General features: G+C 37.3%; 1 protein-coding gene across 1 annotated transcript; it reads right to left on the bottom strand.

The window, feature by feature from the left end:
- Positions 1 to 72: 72 nt before the first annotated feature.
- Positions 73 to 21,034, bottom strand: smc1b (structural maintenance of chromosomes 1B). The gene is made up of 25 exons (XM_067436885.1): positions 20,830 to 21,034; positions 19,384 to 19,572; positions 19,190 to 19,302; positions 18,880 to 19,083; positions 18,562 to 18,800; positions 12,459 to 12,717; positions 11,767 to 11,907; positions 11,388 to 11,470; positions 11,013 to 11,220; positions 9,189 to 9,374; positions 8,822 to 9,007; positions 8,564 to 8,710; positions 8,155 to 8,292; positions 7,925 to 8,041; positions 5,208 to 5,314; positions 4,979 to 5,120; positions 4,619 to 4,764; positions 4,369 to 4,522; positions 4,175 to 4,270; positions 3,890 to 4,046; positions 1,494 to 1,648; positions 1,253 to 1,404; positions 1,071 to 1,140; positions 875 to 985; positions 73 to 334 (listed from the first exon to the last, which is right to left on the bottom strand). Exons 1-25 carry the CDS (start codon positions 20,936 to 20,938, stop codon positions 239 to 241), a joined length of 3,705 nt encoding a protein of 1,234 aa, XP_067292986.1. The 5' UTR covers positions 20,939 to 21,034; the 3' UTR covers positions 73 to 238.
- Between the last annotated feature and the right edge of the window lie 289 nt (positions 21,035 to 21,323).

The raw sequence follows: 21,323 nt of genomic DNA, 5'->3' as shown, positions 1-21,323 counted from the left end.
TAGTGACAGAGCGACAGGACAAGTGTACAGTTTGCACAACTACTACTGAATAAATTCAAACAAAACTCTTCACAAAGTCAAACAATAAAACTGTATTAAAATTACCTTACATGTTGAACAAAAATAAAAATATAAAAACAGCATTAACATGAACTTTTAAAGTTTTTAACTTTCACAGTATAACATTCAACATTCAAGAAGGACATTTTTGTCATTATCTGTCATGAACCCATTTAAATCATTTGTCCATCTCTTTGTCTGTGCCGTTCTCGTCGTTCAGTGGGTACGGGGTGAGGTCCAGGGTGAGAAGACGGCTGAACATGCATTCATCAAACTGAAAACAAGCAGAAAAAGGTTCATGATAAATGAGATGAATTTTAAAAGACTCTTTTTACAGACTCCTAAGTAAACTTGATAAGTGAGTTTAATGTATATGTTGATGCACTTCCTGCTGAAAAAAGGAAGCTGGTAAATAATGAATGGTTTGTCTTCTTTTTAAGAATAAACATTTGTCTTTTCCAAATATTATAATTTAATAAAATATTTTGGTGCAATCCCTGCATGTATTAAGCTAAAGTGTAAGAAAAAGGTGGTTACTTTGAAAAAGTTCATACACAACTGATTAAGAGTTTGCAGTTAATGCTTTTGCATCTCTTTGCATTTATAACCCTTAAACGGTTTAAAAGCTCTTGAATAAATGACATCATTATCACTTAATGTAACACATCCAAAGGATGCTAGAAAAAAAAACAGATGAAAAAATATAGATGATCTCAAAGCTAACAGACATGTACTACCTAGCCTGATTTTATGGGGACTCTAAATGGACCATGAGTGATGAGATTGATGTGATACAATGTGGACGTGTGTATACCATAGAATAGACTCCAAGAAGAGCGTCTGCCCGTGAGTAGAACTCCTCCTTCAGGGAGATCACAATGATCTGACAGTTCTCTCTTGACATCATCCGGAAAAATCCTGTAACCTGCAAAGAAACCAATGTCTTTCTATCATGGTAGATAAAGATTATAAAAAACAGCACGTTTTAGAGATATTGAGTCTGATCTTACCTTGCCAATGTTTGTGTTGTCCAGAGCAGCATCCACTTCATCCAGCACAAAGAACGGGGCAGGACGAAAGCTAAGATTAAACAACAATCATTTTTAGTTTTCTTCCACATCCAAAAAATCTATATTTGTAGTCAGATATTACTTTATAAGAAGTTTGTCTATGTGCTTATGCTGTTTTTCACCTGTGAATGGCAAAGACCAAAGCGAGAGCAGCGATGGCCTTCTCTCCTCCAGACAGGTTGTCCATGGCCATGAATCGTTTCCCAGGAGCCACACAGTTATAGTTGATGCCATCCAGGTAAGGCTCATTTGGATTCTCAGCACTGAGAATGGCCTAAAACACATGTGTGTAAAAACAAAGTTTTATATTACAATACAAAATAATAAACATCCAGTCATTCAAGGAGTGAGTCAAGTACGGACCTGAGCGCTGCCGTTTCTGCAGAGTTTCTTGTAGATCTGGTCAATGACGATAGACACGTGTTCAAAGCACTGATTAAACAGATGGAAACGTTTGGCCTTCACTTGCTCAAACTCCTGACTGCATTTCTTAGTGGTATGTGTGCTGGTCTCAAAAGCTGAGGGTTTTTGAGTATGGAGAGGTAAAAACACAAACATGAAGAATGTTTTACAGGGACACAAACACATGTATGGTCAAAAAAGAGAGAGGTAACTCAAACACCCAGACACCCGAACTTTGTTAGTTGACAAACTTAAACTTCAGCTAGTTGCCAAAGCAAACTTTATCATTTTCTTTTAGTTAAACAATGTACTAAAGCAAAATAAAATAACAATGTAAACTATATCAAACATATAAACACACACACACACACACACACACACACACACACACACACACACACACACACACACACACACACACACACACACACACACACACACACACTAAAATACAAATTATAAAAACAGACAACAAAAATACTAAAACTTTGAAATGAAAATGAAAACAGAAAATACAAAAATATAGTATAATAAATAGAGGGTTCCTATTAGGGATGCAACAATACAATTAGTCCATGGTTCAATACATACCTCCGTTTTTTACCACGGTTTTTGGTTTGGTACGGTTTTTTGCTATGCTATTCTTAGGCGACAGGAACAGAAAGGGGTTAAGGAGAATTTTTTTTATTGTAATACTCTTTTCTTTATTTTACTTAAAAGACTTGAAAAACCTTACTTAAACTTAAAACTTTAATTGTACACATTCCTAGTGTATTGTATAATATGAAATAAATATATATAAAGATTTACAGTGGCAGCTCAGAGATGTAGGCTGCAGCAGCATTTAAGTATGACATTTAATGAATGTAGGCTAAATTTAAAACTACAGTCTTCAATATAAAATATACATTGATTGAAATTTACTGTATTATTACTTTATTTTAAGAGCAGTGAGTGATTTTAATGCCTCTAATACCTCTATAATTTTAGAGGTGAACTGTCCCTTTAAGGACAAGCGTTCACAATCACTAGTCTGCGCTGCTAAGACCTGCTCGCATCTCATACAGACATGCAATTTGACTTTCACTTTAAACATAACCGACTGTGTTTATGTTTTGTTTGACAGTATTAGCGCACTAAGACTACTTAGTCCAGTAATCACTTGTCTGCCAGGCGCGCGCGCTCAGCGCATGTAAAATGCCAATGAAATGTTTAACTGGCGAGGCTTTAAAAAGCGGCTACATAACTTTATCTAACTTTATTTAACTTTTTATAACTTTAGTGCATGATTGGATATTTGCTCATATCAGCGTGTAGACACACAGGCACACTCAAACAGAGCCTAAATAAATTGAGATAAATATTTCAAATGAAGAGAAATAGAATAATTAAATGCAAAACCGGAAACACAGCAATTCAAAAGCGCGTACTGAACCATGAATGCCGTACTGAACGGTTCAATATTAAATTGAGTATTGTGGCATCCCTAGTTCCCTTAGCACTTTGGGATTGTTTTTAACTATGAAAAGGGCTTTACAAATAAAATATATTATTATTATTATTATTATTTAGTTCCTATAGACTGGGTAAACCCAGCCTGATCTGCCGGCAATTTGATTTCGCCCGGCAACTCCTTACATTCATTTCTACTGCTTCTGATACACTTTTGCGGGAACCAATCAGACTGGCTTATCCACCTGGCATGCTATTAGCAGGTTTAACACCTGTTCATCACGCCTCTTGTGGTCTGATTGGTTGAAGGACTATTCAATTGCATACAGAGTTATTTGAATAATGCCAGTTGATTACGCCCCTTGTGCTGTAGAAATTACAGAGCAGACTCCCCAGACCAATGTTCAATTTTAAATTGCGCTTGGTCTGGTAATAGCAAAACAAGGGTTCCTACATATTTTTCCTTTTAAAATTCCATACTTTTCCAGACTCAAATTTAACATAAATGGTTCACATAGCATTATTTTCAGGTTTATATTTAGTCATCTGTAAAAAAAATTGTTTTCTCAATTTAAACATTCAAGAGCCAGAAGTTGTGAATGAGAACTCTATGAAAACTAATCTAAAAAAAAAAAAAAAAAAAAAAAAAAAAAACTGAAAAGCTGTTTATTTTATTAGTACCTTTGCACTACAGTATTTATTTGTGCTGTTGCATTTAGTTAGATTACTTGTTCTTATTTTCTTTATTTTTATTTGACAGTGTAGTCATTTTCCCCTGAACATAGCACATACCGAACTGTACCAAAATTGTCAACCTAAAACGGTGATACAAACCAAACCTTGAGTTATTTGAACTGTTACACCCCTAGTCCCCACCATGAAATGTTTATGTAGTTGTCTCGTACCATCCATGACTTCCCGGTAGCTGTCCTTAACTTCTCTGATCTTTTCTAAAGCTTTCAGGTTGGGAGCTCGGGACATCATGATCATGGACTCCACAGAGGAGACGCTTTCCTTGAGCTTCTCCAAATGAGCCTCCAATTCACTCTCTTCAGTGAGGGCCTACACACACACACACACACACACACACACACACACACACACACACACACACACACACTAAATCAAAATCACTTCTACAACATAAGAATGACCACTCTGACTGAGACTTGCTTTAATGTTGTTTTCACCTTAAGGCTCCTGTCCAGAGCTGAATAGTCAAACACCAATTGCGCTTCTCTTTCGTAAATATCCAGTGTGCTGATGCTCTGAGACTCTGAGTCCAGCTGCAATAAAGTTAGAGTACACTTAACAAGCAGAATAAGAAAAATACCAAAGAGAATATAACCTGTGCTGTCTTATTTCGAGTAGAATCTGTTTGCACCTGTATATCACTGATGTCATCCAGCTCTCCCGAAATCAGTGTCAAAGGTAGGCCGTCTATCTTACACCCAAGCAGCAGGTTGTGTCTGCTCAGTCTCAGCTGTTCTAGGGCTGCCTCAGCACAGATTGTTTCCTTCTGAAGCTTCACCAGCACCCTACACGCAAACATGAGAAATGAAGGCAAATAAAATAAATAACACTAACGTTCCATTTTAGGACCGTTTCAACCATTATCATGCTCAGACACCCACTTGTTTCTCTCCTGGAGGCCTTTATGAGTCTTGTCAAGCTCTATCTTGGCATCATTAACTAAAGTTGTCTTTTTTGAAAGCTGGTTGTTCAGTTCTAGGAGATTTGATTGTGTCTGTTCCACAGCTATCAAAAGCCTGTCCTCCACCTGGTGGAGACAATGGGAACAGACAGAAGTACTTAAAATATTAAAAGTACAGAAAACAACTGCAAAAAAAACAACAACAACATGTCAGAACCTTTTTACATAACCAGTTCAATGTCTAAATAATGATTTTGTGGCATTTAACAGATTTAAAAAAAAGTTAAAGGTTGTCAAAATGTAAAATGTTGTATCTCGAAGTTAGGGTGAGTGAGTTTGCCTTTTTCAAGCTAATAATCAAGTTCTCCTCTTTTTCGATGGTCTCTTCTATCTTCTTCATCTGTTTGACGAGTTTCTCCAACTGAGCCTGTTCGTACTCTAGCTGGATACTTAGTCGAGTATGCTGGGACTCAAACTGCAGGCTAGACAATCAGATTTAATTAGCCAGATTTAGTTCACATTATATTTCATGCTATACTGTACCAATTCACATGTTTTGCAGGTCTTACCGCTTCTTGTCAAGCTCCTGCTGCAGTCTCAGATAATCCTGCTCATACTCACGGATGTTAGCCACACCGATCACATCGCAGAAGTCCGCAAACACCACATCCTCCATCTAAGATTAGCAAGATTAACCCACAAGAGAGCTGAGCATAAATTAATGATATTAACCAATATTTTTTTTTTTTTATTATATCAAGATTTTTTTATAGAGTTTGGACTCACAAATACAAATTTATAGCCAAGAAAATATTTAACGCTCAGCATAATTTATTTTAGAGCGGAGACATTATCAATTTCAGCAGTGGCTAATAATTGTGTACGCCTAAAAGATTGCCAAGTGCTAGCTTTGATAATTACAAAGATTGTGGTCATTCAATTTTTCTTTTGTTGAAAAATGTATATTATGCTCATGGATGAAGAATGGATTTATTCGATAAAAGCAGTAACACTGTGAAATATTACAATGCAAAATAACTTTTCTATTTTAATATATTTTAATGTGTAATTTATTTCTGTGATGGAGAAGCTGAATATCCAGCATCATTACTCCAGTCTTCAGTGTCACAGTCTTCAGAAATAATTCCAATATGCAGATTTGCTGCTCAAGAAACATTTCTTATTATGATATCAATGTTGAAAACAAGTTTGCTGCTTGAAGTTTTTGTGGAAAACATGAAAAAAAAATCATGATTGTTTGATGAGTAGAAACTTCAAAATAGTTTATTTTAAATAGAAAGCTTTTAAAACATTATAAATAACTTAAATGTCACTTGTGATCAATTTAATTTGCCATTGCTTCACGCCATTTTGCGCCATCATGTTTCTACAGTAGCCCTAAATTGACAAACTTCTCTAAAGAGCGTCACTCTCTGCTCTCTCCAGCGACAATATTTTTGTCCTGTGACGGCCACCATAGTGAAAGGGAGTAGTGATTGGTGGGTGGTCACTTTACACAACCTTAACACTTAATACTGCTAAAATGTACATACTTTATTCACTTTAATACTAACAATTACTATTCTATATACAGTGTCTATCTATCTATCTATCTATCTATCTATCTATCTATCTATACACACAAAAAAAGTACCTTGCTAGTACAGTCCCTGACAAAAGTCTTGTCGCTTATCTATTTTCTAGAAATACCTGATATTAACCTGACTTTTAATTAATTCATTGGTGTTAGAAATAGCTCATATGAAAAGCTAAAACCCTCCCAAATGATGTTTCATGCACTGAAATAAATAATTTTCACAGAAAAAATATTTATAATTTAATCAAGACAGAAAGGTCAAATTTTGGCAAGACAAAAGTTTTGTCGCCTATACAGAACTTGAACAAATTTACTGCAAATACAAAAATATGTCAGCAAATTAAGTTGTGGTGCTGTGAGATCCAAATTGAATATCTTGTATGACTTCCATGAGCTTGAAGGACTGCATCCATGCGGTTTGGCAAGGATTCATACAATTTATTGATGAAGTCATCAGGAATAGCTAAGAAAGCAGTCTTGTATGCCTCCCAGAGTTCTTCAATATTCTTTGGTTTCGTCTTCCATGCGTCCTCTTTCATCCTACCCCACATATGCTCAATGATATTCATGTCTGGTGACTGGGCTGGCCAATCCTGGAGCATCTTGATCTTCGTCGCCTTGAGGAACTTTGATATGGAGATGGAAGTATGCAATGGAGCACCGTCCTGCTGCAGAATTTGGCCTCTTTTATGGTTGGGAATAAGAGGTAGCTAAGATTTCTTGGTATTTTAGACTATTGATGTTGCCTTCCACCCTGCAGATCTCTCGCACACCCCCATACTGGATGTAACCCCAGACCATGATTTTTCCGCCACCAAACTTCACTGTTTTCTGGGTGAATCTCGGATCCATTCTGGCTCCAGTAGGTCTCCTGCAATATTTGCGGCGACTGTGGTGTAATTCAACAGAAGATTCATCTGAAAAATCCACCTTCTGCCACTTTTCCTGCGTCCATCCTTTTAGCAGGCTGTGGGCCTTGGCAAATGCCACACAGTTTTTCAATTGTCTTTTGTTTAGTGCTGGCTTCTGGGCACTGATTCAACCATGGAGGCCATTTCGAGACAGAATCCGACAAACTGTTCTGGTTGACACAGGGACTTCAGGTGACCAGGTCTCGTGGAGCTCTGCTGCAGTGGAAAATGGGCTGGTCTTGGATTTTCGAGCCAACAAACGGTCCTCTTGAGCGGTTGTCTTGCGGGGTCTGCCTGACCTGGGCTTGTCAAAAACGTCTCCAGTCTCTTCAAATCTTTTTTTTATCCTCTGTACTGGTGAAGGTCTAGTGTACTGGGGTTCTTTTATACACACTTGAGACCTAATTGATCCATTATTAGTCACAGGTGAAGCTCATATGACAAGGTGGCAACACCTTCTTTGCAAAAATTGACTCAATGGGCTTTACCAAGCTGTGAATATTAGAACACTTTTTGAAAGTTTAGTTTTTCACTGAAACATTATCACAAAAGCTGGTGGGATTAAAATGAGCCATTTCTTGTAAAAAAATCTTGATTAGAAATATATTTCAGCGGCACTTTAGGTTAATTTGTACACAAGCGACAAGACTTTTGTCAGGGACTGTACTGTGCTAGACTAACTGGGACTATTCAGAGCACTTAAACATTGTTGCCCTGTTGTTGGTTTGATTGCTTATTTTGTTCTCCTCATTTAAAGATAACACTTAAATCAATTGACCTGATGAATTTTGTCCCTGACAGCCTTCATCTCATTATCCTTTAGTTCTATACTCTCAGTCTGTATCTCAATCTGGGCCTCGAGGTTGGAGAGCTCACTCCTGAGTTTGGAAATCTCCTGAAGTTCACACAAACACATACACACACAAAGGTTTCATAACAGTTTTAGAGCTTTTTAAATGTCATGCAACAATGGAGGAGAGGCAAGAAAAAAGAAAGTGTGTGACTTACAGCCTGACAAGCTGGGATGCTCTTCTTGCGTAAGGAGTCCAGTTCTGAGTTGGAGTATTTGAGGCGAGTCTGGTTTCCCTGAGATTGAGCCCTGATCTGCTTCAAATCAACTTCCTTACGTTTCAGCTTCATCAGGGCCTGCACAAACATCAACAGTATTAGCCAATATTGTACCACTGTGGAGAAATTGAAGAAAAAGTGAATCTCTATTTTCAATTTAAGCAGCCACGCCCACACCGAAATCTCATTGGCCCAAAATCCTGCTATATATAAAACAATAAATACATGCTGACTAATTGTGATTTTGTTCCTTCATGCAACGAAAATCTAAATATTTTAATTTTGTTTTTTACTGCATGTCTGCAGTCACAGATATTTATAGTGTCTATTAGCAATCTGGAACACTTACACGCAGCTCGGATGACAGCTTATCCTTCTCCTCCTTCAGTTTATTCATATCCTTTTCATCCCAGCGTCGAGCTTTCTTGCTCAGGTCCAAGGAGCCTCCTGAGATCACCCCAGACTTGCGAAACAAGGTGCCGTCAAGAGCCACCGTCTAAACATTGTACATGTAACACAAGTCATAGATGTTTAGGATAAATAACAAGCAAAGTAATTGGCCTGAAAGGATGATGTGATCTTGTGGCATACAGGTGTATGTACTCACCTGAAGGCGCTCAGGGCCATCAAAGGCAATGCGACGGGCGTCTTTCGGAGTCTCGCAGACCAGGGAGTTTCCACACACAAACTGAATCACCCGCTTAAGCTGAGGGGCATTTTGAGAGCACTGAACCACATCCACCATCATCTTTGCTCCCTGCACTTCTCTCAGACGCTCGTTCAGAGGGTGTACCTGATGCACATACAACAGTTACTAATCGACACACTCTTTACTAATTGAACCATATGAACATTTTATTACGTAAAAAAAAAAAAAAATTAAACACACACACACACACACACACACACACACATATATATATATATATATATATATATATATATATATATATATATATATATGAGTCACTCACATCTATATAGTCAATAGGAAGAAATGTCTCTGGTTCAGCTCTTTCCTCTTTCAGAAATCTGATGCAGTCATGAGCCACACTGGCAGTTGTCACAACAATAGCGTTCATGTTCTTGCCAAAGACCTTGGTGACTGCGAGCAGGTATTTCTTGTGGATGGGCTGACACAAGTCCACCAAATGACCATACTGAAAAGAGTTTCAAAAGATGGTCAAAAGATGAATAACACTACAATATATTGACTAAACTAAGCAAAGGCACATTCGTTTAAATGTTTGGGTTTTGCAATATTTTTTATGCTTTTGAAATAAGTCTCTTATGCTCCCCATAGCTGCATTTATTTGAACTAAATACAGTAAAACAGTAATATACTGAAATTATATATATATATATATATATATATATATATATATATATATATATATATATATATATATATATATATATATATAATTTTCAGCAAAATGACTCCAGTCTTCACATGATCATTCTAATATGCTAATTAGCTGTTCAAGAAACATTTATTATCAATATGGAAAACAGTTACTACTTAAAGCCGCACTTGGCTACTTTTGCTCTCGGGGTCCCTCTACAGTTTGGAAAAAATAATGTCCTCAACTACTGTCGTAAGCTCTGTAATCCTACAACAGGGGATGCCATCGCGCGTGCATTTGTTGATATGACAACCCTGATAGCCCTGAACTAGTGATGCGTGGCTCGTCTCATAACCCGCAGACCCCGTATGTCTATTTAATGGTCGCGGGTGCCCGGCGGGTTGTAAAAATATATACAGTGGTGCGGTGCGGGCCAAATAACTTCATAAAAGTGGTGCCGCGGGTCGGTGCAGCGCTAACAGTTCCTCTGAACACTGCAAGAGGAGTTCGAGTTCTTCTGGCGTCGCATGTGAAATGTCTTCATCCCAGGTAACGTTACAGTCAGTGGCATATGTTTCAGCATGTCATATGAATATAATTTCATGGGTTTTATTTTTTTCAAACGATGCTCAAATAATCACGATGCTCACGTTTACAAGCCAGCGTCATTATAGTAGTCTATTGGTTACCGTTTTACAGAATCTATATGATACTTCAGTTCAATGTTTGAGTGGTAGCTCACCGTAACAAGCATGACAGCATCGGTCGGGCACGCCTCCTTCAGCTCACGCCGACGAGCAAACGCTGGTCACATTTTGATCCTCGTCCTGCCTTTAATCCCATCACTTTTTCGTTTCCTCTTATTGCTTTCCTCCAACAAAACCTTTTCTTTCTTATGTGTCTGTGCTGCTTCGGACATGACTATATTATCCGACGAACAAAGTTGGGCTCGCACGTCCGAATGTAAGGAAGTGTGGGTGTTGGTGGAAGTGACGTAAATGCCTTAAAGCAGTCGAATTTTGTAGTTCTTTTTTGTTCTCGGGTTACTACCCGAAACCCGAAGTTTAAAAGTACGATTAAAAACGATACAGACCCCATCAGGCTATGGCAGACGTGTCATTCAACCTATTGTAAGTCGATTTATCATCACAAGAGTCTAAAAAAATATATTATGAAGGTTGAAAAGTTACCTAGTGCTGCTTTAAAATGTGAAACTTTTGTGAAAACCATAAAACTTTTGTGTAATTCTATTAATAGAAAGTCACAGTATAACCCCCACACGCATACCCCCACCCCCAATAGTAATTAATGTTACTGTCAAAAAGGAAATTTTTTAAAAGACAATACATTTCCATACGTTTTTGAAATGCTTCAATCTAATAGATGACAAATAACAAGGTCTAATCTGCTTCACGGGCATTAGGAGGCTGTGTAAGCTGATTGTTACAGTACCACTGTATCAGGGTAAAGTCTCCTGAGGCTTTCAAGGACTTCGTCTCGTTTTTGCTGTCGTCGATTCTCTTGGCTGTCCAGGCGAGCGTTCTGCAGCTTGGTCAAAACCTGAGCAAGCTCATCGTTCACCTCCTCTATTCGTATGAAGCCTCTCGACAGCTCCTCTGCCAGCTGCTCTTCCTGCTGACACTGCTCCTCCAGAGCTTTCCTTCAGAAAAAAATTGTAAGATGTGACTGACAGTCGAAGTGAATCATGTTGCAATTCAGTTTGTTAATGAATACAATAACACAAAACATATCTTAATCATATCCCTACAAGCTCCAAAATGTCAGTTCTTTCTTAATAGTGCAGAGGGGTATGTGAGAGTGACATACTTAGTAGTGCTGGCATACTCCTCCAGCTTCTCTGCCCTTCTGCTGAAATCTTCCAACCGTGTTTGAGAGTGTTTCATATTTATCTGCAAACAAACATTTATATCATGAAATCAACTGCAGGGCTCAATGTTAAGGTTTTTTTCTACTGGCCCACATTTTTACTTTACCCTGGAACCAGAAGTTATAGTTTTCACTGTTTTTGAACCCTGTAGACTTGTATTGTAATAAGGTTATGAACACCAAATTTTAAGAATTTCAAACAGTTGTGATACCACAGTAAAAAGTAGTAGCCCAACTAATATGAAGTACAAATTAGGGTTGGAACCACGTGTCAACGTAATCGATTATGAAGTAACTATAAATAAAGACAGAAGCCTACCTGTATCTCACTTTTCCTCCTTAGGTCAAACTGGAGCTTCTCGCGGTCTGCTTTTACCTCCCAGTGCAGCTTCTCTGCGCTTTGGTTTAAAATTGCTGCCTTTTTCCTGGCCAACTCTTTGAGCTCCTTATACCGTTCCATCTGTACAAAGACAAACATAAAATTTATATAATAATAATAATAATATATTTTATTTGTAAAGCCCTTTTCATAGTTAAAAACAATCCCAAAGTGCTACACATAAAAAATAAAATAAAATAAAAAGTTAGCAAAAAGTAAAAAATGCTTGCTTAAAAAGAAAGGTTTTTAGTTCTTTCTTAAAAGAGTCTATGGCTTGAGGAGCCCTTAGGTTTTCAATATTAATGTTACCATGTTACAGTTGTGGCACTTGGATGGGTGAAATGTAGAGCACTAATTTAGCCATACTTGGCTACACATCACATGACTTTTACACTCAATATTTAAACAATTGGCCCTATTTATGAGTAAACAGAAACAGCTTCTATTCTGGCGATATAATGAGAAAGAATGTCATCAAGGAAAAATAGTAACCAATATCACTTTTTCAACTATAAAATACAGCCCCAATAGATAAAAAGAAATCCCCCAATACTTTATTTCAGCGATTATTATTTAACAATGCAATTATGTTGGCCTTAAAAAGGGAATGGTCACAAAACACTAATTTTTACCTGGGCCTCCTCTAGTTGCACTCCGGCTCCTCTTTGAGCCTCTTCCTCCTCCATCTGCCTCTCATTGGCCTTCCAGGCCTTCTCAAGCTCAGTCAGCTCTCTCTTTAGCTCCTCCAGCTCCTGCTCTTTTTTGGCCTGCTGACTCTTGTTCTTCTGAAGCGATCCACGCGCCTCCTCCACTTTGTGCTCGTGGTGGGAAGTGTTCACTTTAGCTTTGATGTACTGAGGCCTCTGCTGATTAAGAATCTGCTCCTGAGATCTGGAAGAACATTATACAGTAAGATTGATATTTTTTTAAAATCTGCAGCCATTACTTTAGTTTTTGTCACACAAAATGGTATGCACAATATATAAATAACTTATATAATATATATATATATATATATATATATATACATACACACTGTATATAATAGGTAAACTGTTATTTTATATACAGTCTTGTTCAAAATAATAGCAGTACAATGTGACTAACCAGAATAATCAAGGTTTTTAGTATATTTTTTTATTGCTACGTGGCAAACAAGTTACCAGTAGGTTCAGTAGATTCTCAGAAAACAAATGAGACCCAGCATTCATGATATGCACGCTCTTAAGGCTGTGCAATTGGGCAATTAGTTGAAAGGGGTGTGTTCAAAAAAATAGCAGTGTGGCATTCAATCACTGAGGTCATCAATTTTGTGAAGAAACAGGTGTGAATCAGGTGGCCCCTATTTAAGGATGAAGCCAACACTTGTTGAACATGCGTTTGAAAGCTGAGGAAAATGGGTCGTTCAAGACATTGTTCAGAAGAACAGCGTACTTTGATTAAAAAGTTGATTAGAGAGGGGAAAACCTATAAAGAGGTGCAAAAAATGATAGGCTGTTCAGCTAAAATGATCTCCAATGCCTTAAAATGGAGAGCAAAACCAGAGAGACGTGGAAGAAAACGGAAGACAACCATCAAAATGGATAGAAGAATAACCAGAATGGCAAAGGCTCAGCCAATGATCACCTCCAGGATGATCAAAGACAGTCTGGAGTTACCTGTAAGTACTGTGACAGTTAGAAGACGTCTGTGTGAAGCTAATCTATTTTCAAGAATCCCCCGCAAAGTCCCTCTGTTAAAAAAAAGGCATGTGCAGAAGAGGTTACAATTTGCCAAAGAACACATCAACTGGCCTAAAGAGAAATGGAGGAACATTTTGTGGACTGATGAGAGTAAAATTGTTCTTTTTGGGTCCAAGGGCCACAGGCAGTTTGTGAGACGACCCCCAAACTCTGAATTCAAGCCACAGTACACAGTGAAGACAGTGAAGCATGGAGGTGCAAGCATCATGATATGGGCATGTTTCTCCTACTGTGGTGTTGGGCCTATTTATCGCATACCAGGGATCATGGATCAGTTTGCATATGTTAAAATACTTGAAGAGGTCATGTTGCCCTATGCTGAAGAGGACATGCCCTTGAAACGGTTGTTTCAACAAGACAATGACCCAAAACACACTAGTAAACGGGCAAAGTCTTGGTTCCAAACCAACAAAATTAATGTTATGGAGTGGCCAGCCCAATCTCCAGACCTTAATCCAATTGAGAACTTGTGGGGTGATATCAAAAATGCTGTTTCTGAAGCAAAACCAAGAAATGTGAATGAATTGTGGAATGTTGTTAAAGAATCATGGAGTGGAATAACAGCTGAGAGGTGCCACAAGTTGGTTGACTCCATGCCACACAGATGTCAAGCAGTTTTAAAAAACTGTGGTCATACAACTAAATATTAGTTTAGTGATTCACAGGATTGCTAAATCCCAGAAGAAAAAAAATGTTTGTACAAAATAGTTTTGAGTTTGTACAGTCAAAGGTAGACACTGCTATTTTTTTGAACACACCCCTTTCAACTAATTGCCCAATTGCACAGCCTTAAGAGCGTGCATATCATGAATGCTGGGTCTTGTTTGTTTTCTGAGAATCTACTGAACCTACTGGTAACTTGTTTGCCACGTAGCAATAAAAAATATACTAAAAACCTTGATTATTCTGGTTAGTCACATTGTACTGCTATTATTTTGAACGAGACATATATATATATATATATATATATATATATATATATATATATATATATTATATATATATATATATATTTATATATATACATACACACTGTATATAATAGGTAAACTGTTATTTTATATATATATATATATATATATATATATATGTATAATAGATTAACGCACCTCATCCACACACCATTTATCTTGTTTAGCATGTTTAATTTGTTCAATTGAACAGTTTCACAAATGTTAATTGATTGTCACACAGCACAACTTATTCTCACATGTAAGGTCATCTTATTTTATAGTCAACATTTAACATGCTGCTAACATATACAAATTTGTTAACGAGTCCTGCGAGTGAAAATAGTCTCTCACACGGAATAGTTGACACGGGAATTGCTAGATATTTCAGTGCAAGAGTTGCCAGCTTGTCATAACCTTTGCTGTGTGTAGACCACCATTGTAGAGGGGATTGTTCAAGGCTCATGCTGGGCACTGAATCTAATAAGAGGGCTGGATGCCAGTGATGTTTCATCATTTGACTCTATATCAAGAGGAGACCATTTTTTTTGTAATGGCTCTGATTCAGCATATGAGTGATGTGGAGCCTCTCTTCTAGAATCTTATTAGAATTACGTTTTTGAATCTGTGATCAAGAGCTGTTGCTATTTTGAGCCAAGTAATGTTTGTGTTTTCCATGTGCTTTGTCAAATCATCTTTGAATGCATCCTTAATGTGCCCTATGTAAGCAGGGTCATCTTCAGAGACAGCCATGTTATGGGACAAGTGGCAAGAAGTTCCATGACATATCTGCATAATAAACACACATCTAATTAATAGATTGCGTTGACTTTATTATTTAATCAAAAACATGTTCTCTCTACAGTAACACATTACACATGGTTCCATCTGTTTGAATTAACCATGTTGTTTAGTTTTGGTGGTCAGTCTCAGCTCACAAAGATGATGGTAACTAAATATGACCCAATGAGCTATCATTAGTCCAAAAGGGCAAGTTATTATGCGAGTTAACTCGAGTCGAAATGCAAATCTGCAAAGACGCATACATCTGTCACCGTGATATAAAGTAGACTTTTACAGCTGAAATGATGAGAGAATTAAGCATGCTTGGAACGACAAGAGAGGAATATTATACATCACAATCAGGTACGAGACAACAGTCATCATATAGGTAGGCTGAGACAAAAAGTTATATTTTTTTGCAACTTGTTTATTGACTTTTTAAGAGCAGTTTATTGTGGAATATGAGACAATCAGGTCCATGTGTTCTTGCCAGGTTCAGTTCCAGCTTTCAAATAATAGTTTACATTTTGTTTACACTCATCTTCTACTAGTTCCAGGCAGCATGTGTGCAGTTGAGTTCTGTTGACAGCTATGCGTTGCTCAACATGCGTCACTTCTGTAGTCTGTAGCTCTGACTGGTTGTAGGTCTATCCAATTGAGGTCTTTCCTTTGTCTGTTGACCACGTCAGGCTAGTTCAGAAGTGAAAGGTTAGTGAATGATAACATGATTGATAATGTGATCTCTGTAAGGATGTTCACTAGCATGTAGTCATTATAGCAATAAGAGGAGGGAATAATCAAAAACCAGGGCAGGAACATGCTGGCTAAGTCCATTTTTAGCAAAAAAAATTAAACAATGAATAATAAGTTGTCATAATATTCTATTACTTTTACTGTTTATTTTTATTTATTTTTTATGTGGTATCGATTTAGTATCAGCACTGAGGTATTTTAGTCTGGTATCGTATCGAAGACATAATTTTGGTTTCATGATATCACTAATAAGACCTTATTGTAAAGTGTTACTCACTCACTCTCTCTCTCTCCTGCTTTACTTTTTTCCTTGTTTCTTTCTCATATACACACAGCAGTTGACATGAGCTAGTCAAAATATGTACAGGTTATGTTTTAAATGCAATTATAAAAATCATTCATTTATTAATGATATAAATAAATGATTTACATTTTTATGACATAGAAATCATTAGTCATACTGACTACAAATAACATCTCCAAAAAAAATTAAGTACCAACCTGCATGGTTCCAGTAGTTTCTCCAGCCTGGCAAATTTATCAAACTCTGCAGATAATGAAATTTCTAGCTTGTGCTTTTACAGCGCCAATGTTGCCATCAAGGGACCGTTGCTGCATATAATCCAGCTGATCATCTCAAGGGTCGAACCTTGTGGGAACATTTTGCACTAGAGACTCTTCAGCCAGACCATGAGCACATTTTACTGCGCTTTCATCTCTGTCAAATTAGAGGGGCTGTGCTGGAACAGACTAGTTTACAATTTCACTAAAAAACCACCTTCAAAAAGAGCCATGACGATTACATAAATATTGATTTAATAACTATAAAATACTAATTTCTGCTATAATTAATAATAACCACCATTTTACAAAAATAGTGTTTACAGAATATCTTTAAAGTGTTAAAATATTGGTAATTCTAACTAGTTCGTAGTTTTGATTAGAATACAATGCATACGGTTAGCCGGTCACATACGGTTTAGCCGCAGCAGATCAAACATTTCAATGCATCCTAAGCTCAAATCGGATCCAAAAATTTTGCATACGCATTTGATCAGAACTCAACACAGCTCCCATACTACTCTCCATGGGAAATGCATGATAGGCTTCAGATAAATGTCAATGAAGATGAGGGAAGACTGTATTCATGATTTGGATCGCGTGTCAAACTGCCAAACTGCTGAAATCACGTGACATTGGCGATCCGAATCATGAATCAATCCACTGATTCATAACCATTTCAATCTTTATTTTTAAGGATTGAAAACAAACCAGGAAGAGAAGACAATGCTGAATAAAGTCGTAGTTTTTGTTATTTTTGGACCAAAATGTATTTTCGATGCTTCAAGAGGTTCAAATGAACTAACTGATGTCACATATGGACTACTTTATTGATGTCACATATGGATGTTTTTATTACCTTTCTGGACATGGACAGTATAGTGTGCATTCACTTTCATTGGAGGAACAGAAAAGCTCTCAGACTAAATATAAAATACCTTAAACTGTGTTTTGAAGATGAACGGAGGTCTTACAGGTGTGGACCGACATTAGGGTAAGTCATTAATGACATAAATTTCATTTTTGGGTGAACTAACCCTTTAAAGTAAGGGTTTTTCCTGGGTCAGAAAAATGGTCTTCGGTGGACCACACACACACACGCATGCACGCGCACACACGTGCACACGCGTACACACACACACCAACAATAAAAGTACCTACTTGTGTGATCTGTGAGCCCAAAACTGATTATTGGCTATCAACAACTTGCGTTGTTCTGGTTTCACCATTACTACACGTTATCAATATAAATACTCAAAATAAATACATTAAAATACTGTGGATTATTAAGACTAATTCTTACTAACCCCTCTTGTTTAATGGGGTAAGCACACTTGCACTCTCATTTCAGAGGTGTTGTGAGTAAATGATTAAACAATGACTCGTGAGTTCAGTGTTGGACAGATCAGTTAATTAAAATGAATCGGTTCAAATGAGTCATTAGTTCGCGAATCGGACAAAAGCGGATGTGTTATGTGTGAATCCAGACTGTTAAAACAACGCAAAAGATTTTTCATCACAGAAAACACTTCATAAGGATCTTTTTCCGTTTATTTGAAAGTATGGTTTATGTCAGGTGCCTGTGCAAAACGTCTGTCAAAAGAGGTGCGTTTTTTGAGCACAATTCACATCCAGAAGTAATTCAGGGAAAATATTGTGCGGACACACCATATGGAACATGGATTCAGTCTTCCGACCTTTTACCATTGTGTCAGTTCAGTTGATTTTGATTGATATGCGCGAGTGAGAAAAAGCTAAGACGGTGATCAATTTGAAGACAGAGAGTGCGTGCGGGCTCTCTGCTCGTTCTCTTTCACTCAGTTAACGTACGCCCAGTCATGCGCATTTGTCATCTACATCAATTTATAAATCACAATAACTCATCAAATAATGCTTTGGCCGCCAAAAAATGTTCAATGTAGGAAAAACCCTGAAAGTGCACTCACCTGATCTCCTTCTCCAACTGCTGAAGTTCTCGGTTCAGACGCCCATGTTCTTTTTTCCGAGCCTTCACAGTTTGTTCCCAAACATCCATGCTGTTCTTCTGCTGCACTGCAGCCTCTTGTATGACCTTCAACGAATCTGACTGTGCGTCTATGTTTTTCTCATTGTGGAATAGCTGAAAGAGGGTCAGCTGGAGTTTGCTTTCTCTGACTTCGTCCACCAGCGTCTGATATTTTTCCGCCTGACAAGATCAAGACAAATACACTGTCAAGGAAATGTAACATAGGAAAATATATATTCCGACATCTGACAGGTCTTACCTCAGTCTTATCTTTGAAGACTTGTTTCTTCTCAGCTGTAGCCGCTTTCTTTCGGTTAAAATGGAACTGGGTGTCCTCTTTGGCTTTCTGCAGGACCGCTAGCTTGGCATCATATTCAGCGCTCAGCTCTCCGGAGTTGCTGATTCGTTCAAACATCTTTGTTCTTTCTTTGGCATTCATCATGGCAATTGACTCCACGGCACCCTGATATACAAATAAATCCATGATCAGAGTAAGAATAAAAAATTATATTATTAACAATTAATCATAAAGGCTGATACAGCATTTGTTGACTTTATAACTGAAGCACCTGATACACCAGACAATTCTTCGCTTTCACCACAATGCCAATCTTCTCTAGCTCTCCAGTGTACTTCGCCAAAGTCATCTGTTTACCATTCACACGATACTCAGAAGATTCCCCTGTAAAAAGATATTGGTTCCAAATGAAAACGATTCAGTTCAGTTCTATAATGTATTTCTACAGAGCTCAATCACACTCACCTGAAATGCATCTACTGAAGATCCTTTCCTCATCATTGTCTCCACAGTAGATCATGGTCACACTGGCGGAGGTGGACACGGGTTTGCCGATGTGGGCACCGTGGATGAGATCTCTGGTGTGCTTGACACGGAGGTTTGCCGCCCTTTCTCCCATCACGAATCCAAGAGCATCCATGACATTAGATTTGCCTAAAGAGGAGAAAATAAACAATCAAAATTGTGTGTTAAAGAGATAGTTCAACCTAAAATTTAAATTATTCCATGATTTACTCACCCTAAAGTCATCCTAGATGATTCTTCTTCTTTCAGACAAATACAGTTAAGTCCATAATAGTGCATCTATCCTTCATAAATGCAATCCGTACGGATTATCCAATTCTAACTTCCGCTAACTGTCGTACACACGCTCACGAGAGACTGGCGTTCCAGCGTAGGAAGGTCCGGTGAGAATATGCTAGTTCTCGAGAACCAGGTTTTTTTTGCTCTATCCTCTAAGAAATATTTGCTCTATCCCTCTATGTCATACACTGGATCGCCAGTTTCTCGTGAACACACGTACAACTGTTAGCAGAAGTTACATTTTAAATATGGATATTTTTCTTACACAAATGCATCGCTTCACTTCAGAAGACCTTTATTAACCCCCACGGAGCTGAGTGGATTAAGTTTATGATGGATAGATGCACTTTTATGGACTTCAAAAAAGAAACATCCATTCACTGCCATTATAAAGCTTCGACGAGTAAGGACATTTTTAACTTTTTAATTTACTGGTAATATGATTGTATTCGTCTGAAAGAAGAATGTTGTATACACCTAGGATGGCTTGAATGTGAGTAACGTTAAATCATGAGGTAATTTTCATTTTTGGGTGAACTATCCCTGACTGTAATGATATGATCATATCGATGATGCCTCTCAAACATATCTAACGTTACATGAAGTTCAAATTCATGTAGATGAATGGAAATGTATTTCCATGTTGATGTAACATGGAAAAAATGATGGTATGAGATGATAGGACTATAAACTACACTAAGTTACACTATGTGATATAATACGCTATACAATATGTACGTAACGTTATGCCTCTTCTTAAGACTGCTACGGTAACGTTACGCTTTTAGTGCCCCATTAATATTATTAACACTTATTTCAACGCTCTTTTCTATGAAAATGGCTTAATGATAAAACTCGATTTGTCTATGGAAGACAAAATAATAAGACAGGTAACGTTAAAACTGACAGTTAACGTTACCATATAAATGTATGTAACTTTATTGTTAACATTCAAGTGAAAACGTGTGAAGCACGCAAACCATCTAAATAAAGCACGTTATTTAGCGAAATTACTAATAATTTAGGTTAGTGTTGCGCTAGCAAGCAAAATACAGTAGCGCGAATTTGAAAGATTAGCCACGCAAATTAGCTTAATTACCAACTTACCTGATCCATTAGTGCCAATTATGCAATTAAACCTTTTAAACGGGCCGATAGTTTGCTTTCCTCTCCAGGATTTGAAATTTTCAACATCTAACTGTTTTAAGAAACCCATGTTTAGTTCTAGATGAAAAAACAACTTAGCCTCCTCGAATAAAGTTACTGACAGGAAAAAAAGGGGAAGGCGGGAAACTGCGTCATGTTGAATCTGCTGATTCTAAAATCACCTCGAAGGCAAATACATTTTAGATGGATTTAATTCTTCCAAAAATAATTGTATCTTTTTTTATCAACCAAAACATCGGATTAGAATTCATATACAAGTAAAATAATAATAATAATAAACTATAAAGAAATATGAATAGGCATAATTTTCTTGACTGGACAAAGTGTTTGTATATCCGAAAGTGTTAGAATATTGAGAAAATAACAGCCTATTTAATAAATTTGTAAATTACACTTTTGATACATTTGATGATTACATTAAAAATACAATAATG

This window comes from Pseudorasbora parva, chromosome 25, assembly GCF_024679245.1.
Source record: "Pseudorasbora parva isolate DD20220531a chromosome 25, ASM2467924v1, whole genome shotgun sequence".
NCBI lineage: Eukaryota > Metazoa > Chordata > Actinopteri > Cypriniformes > Gobionidae > Pseudorasbora > Pseudorasbora parva.
This window is presented reverse-complemented; position numbering and strand designations above follow the sequence as displayed.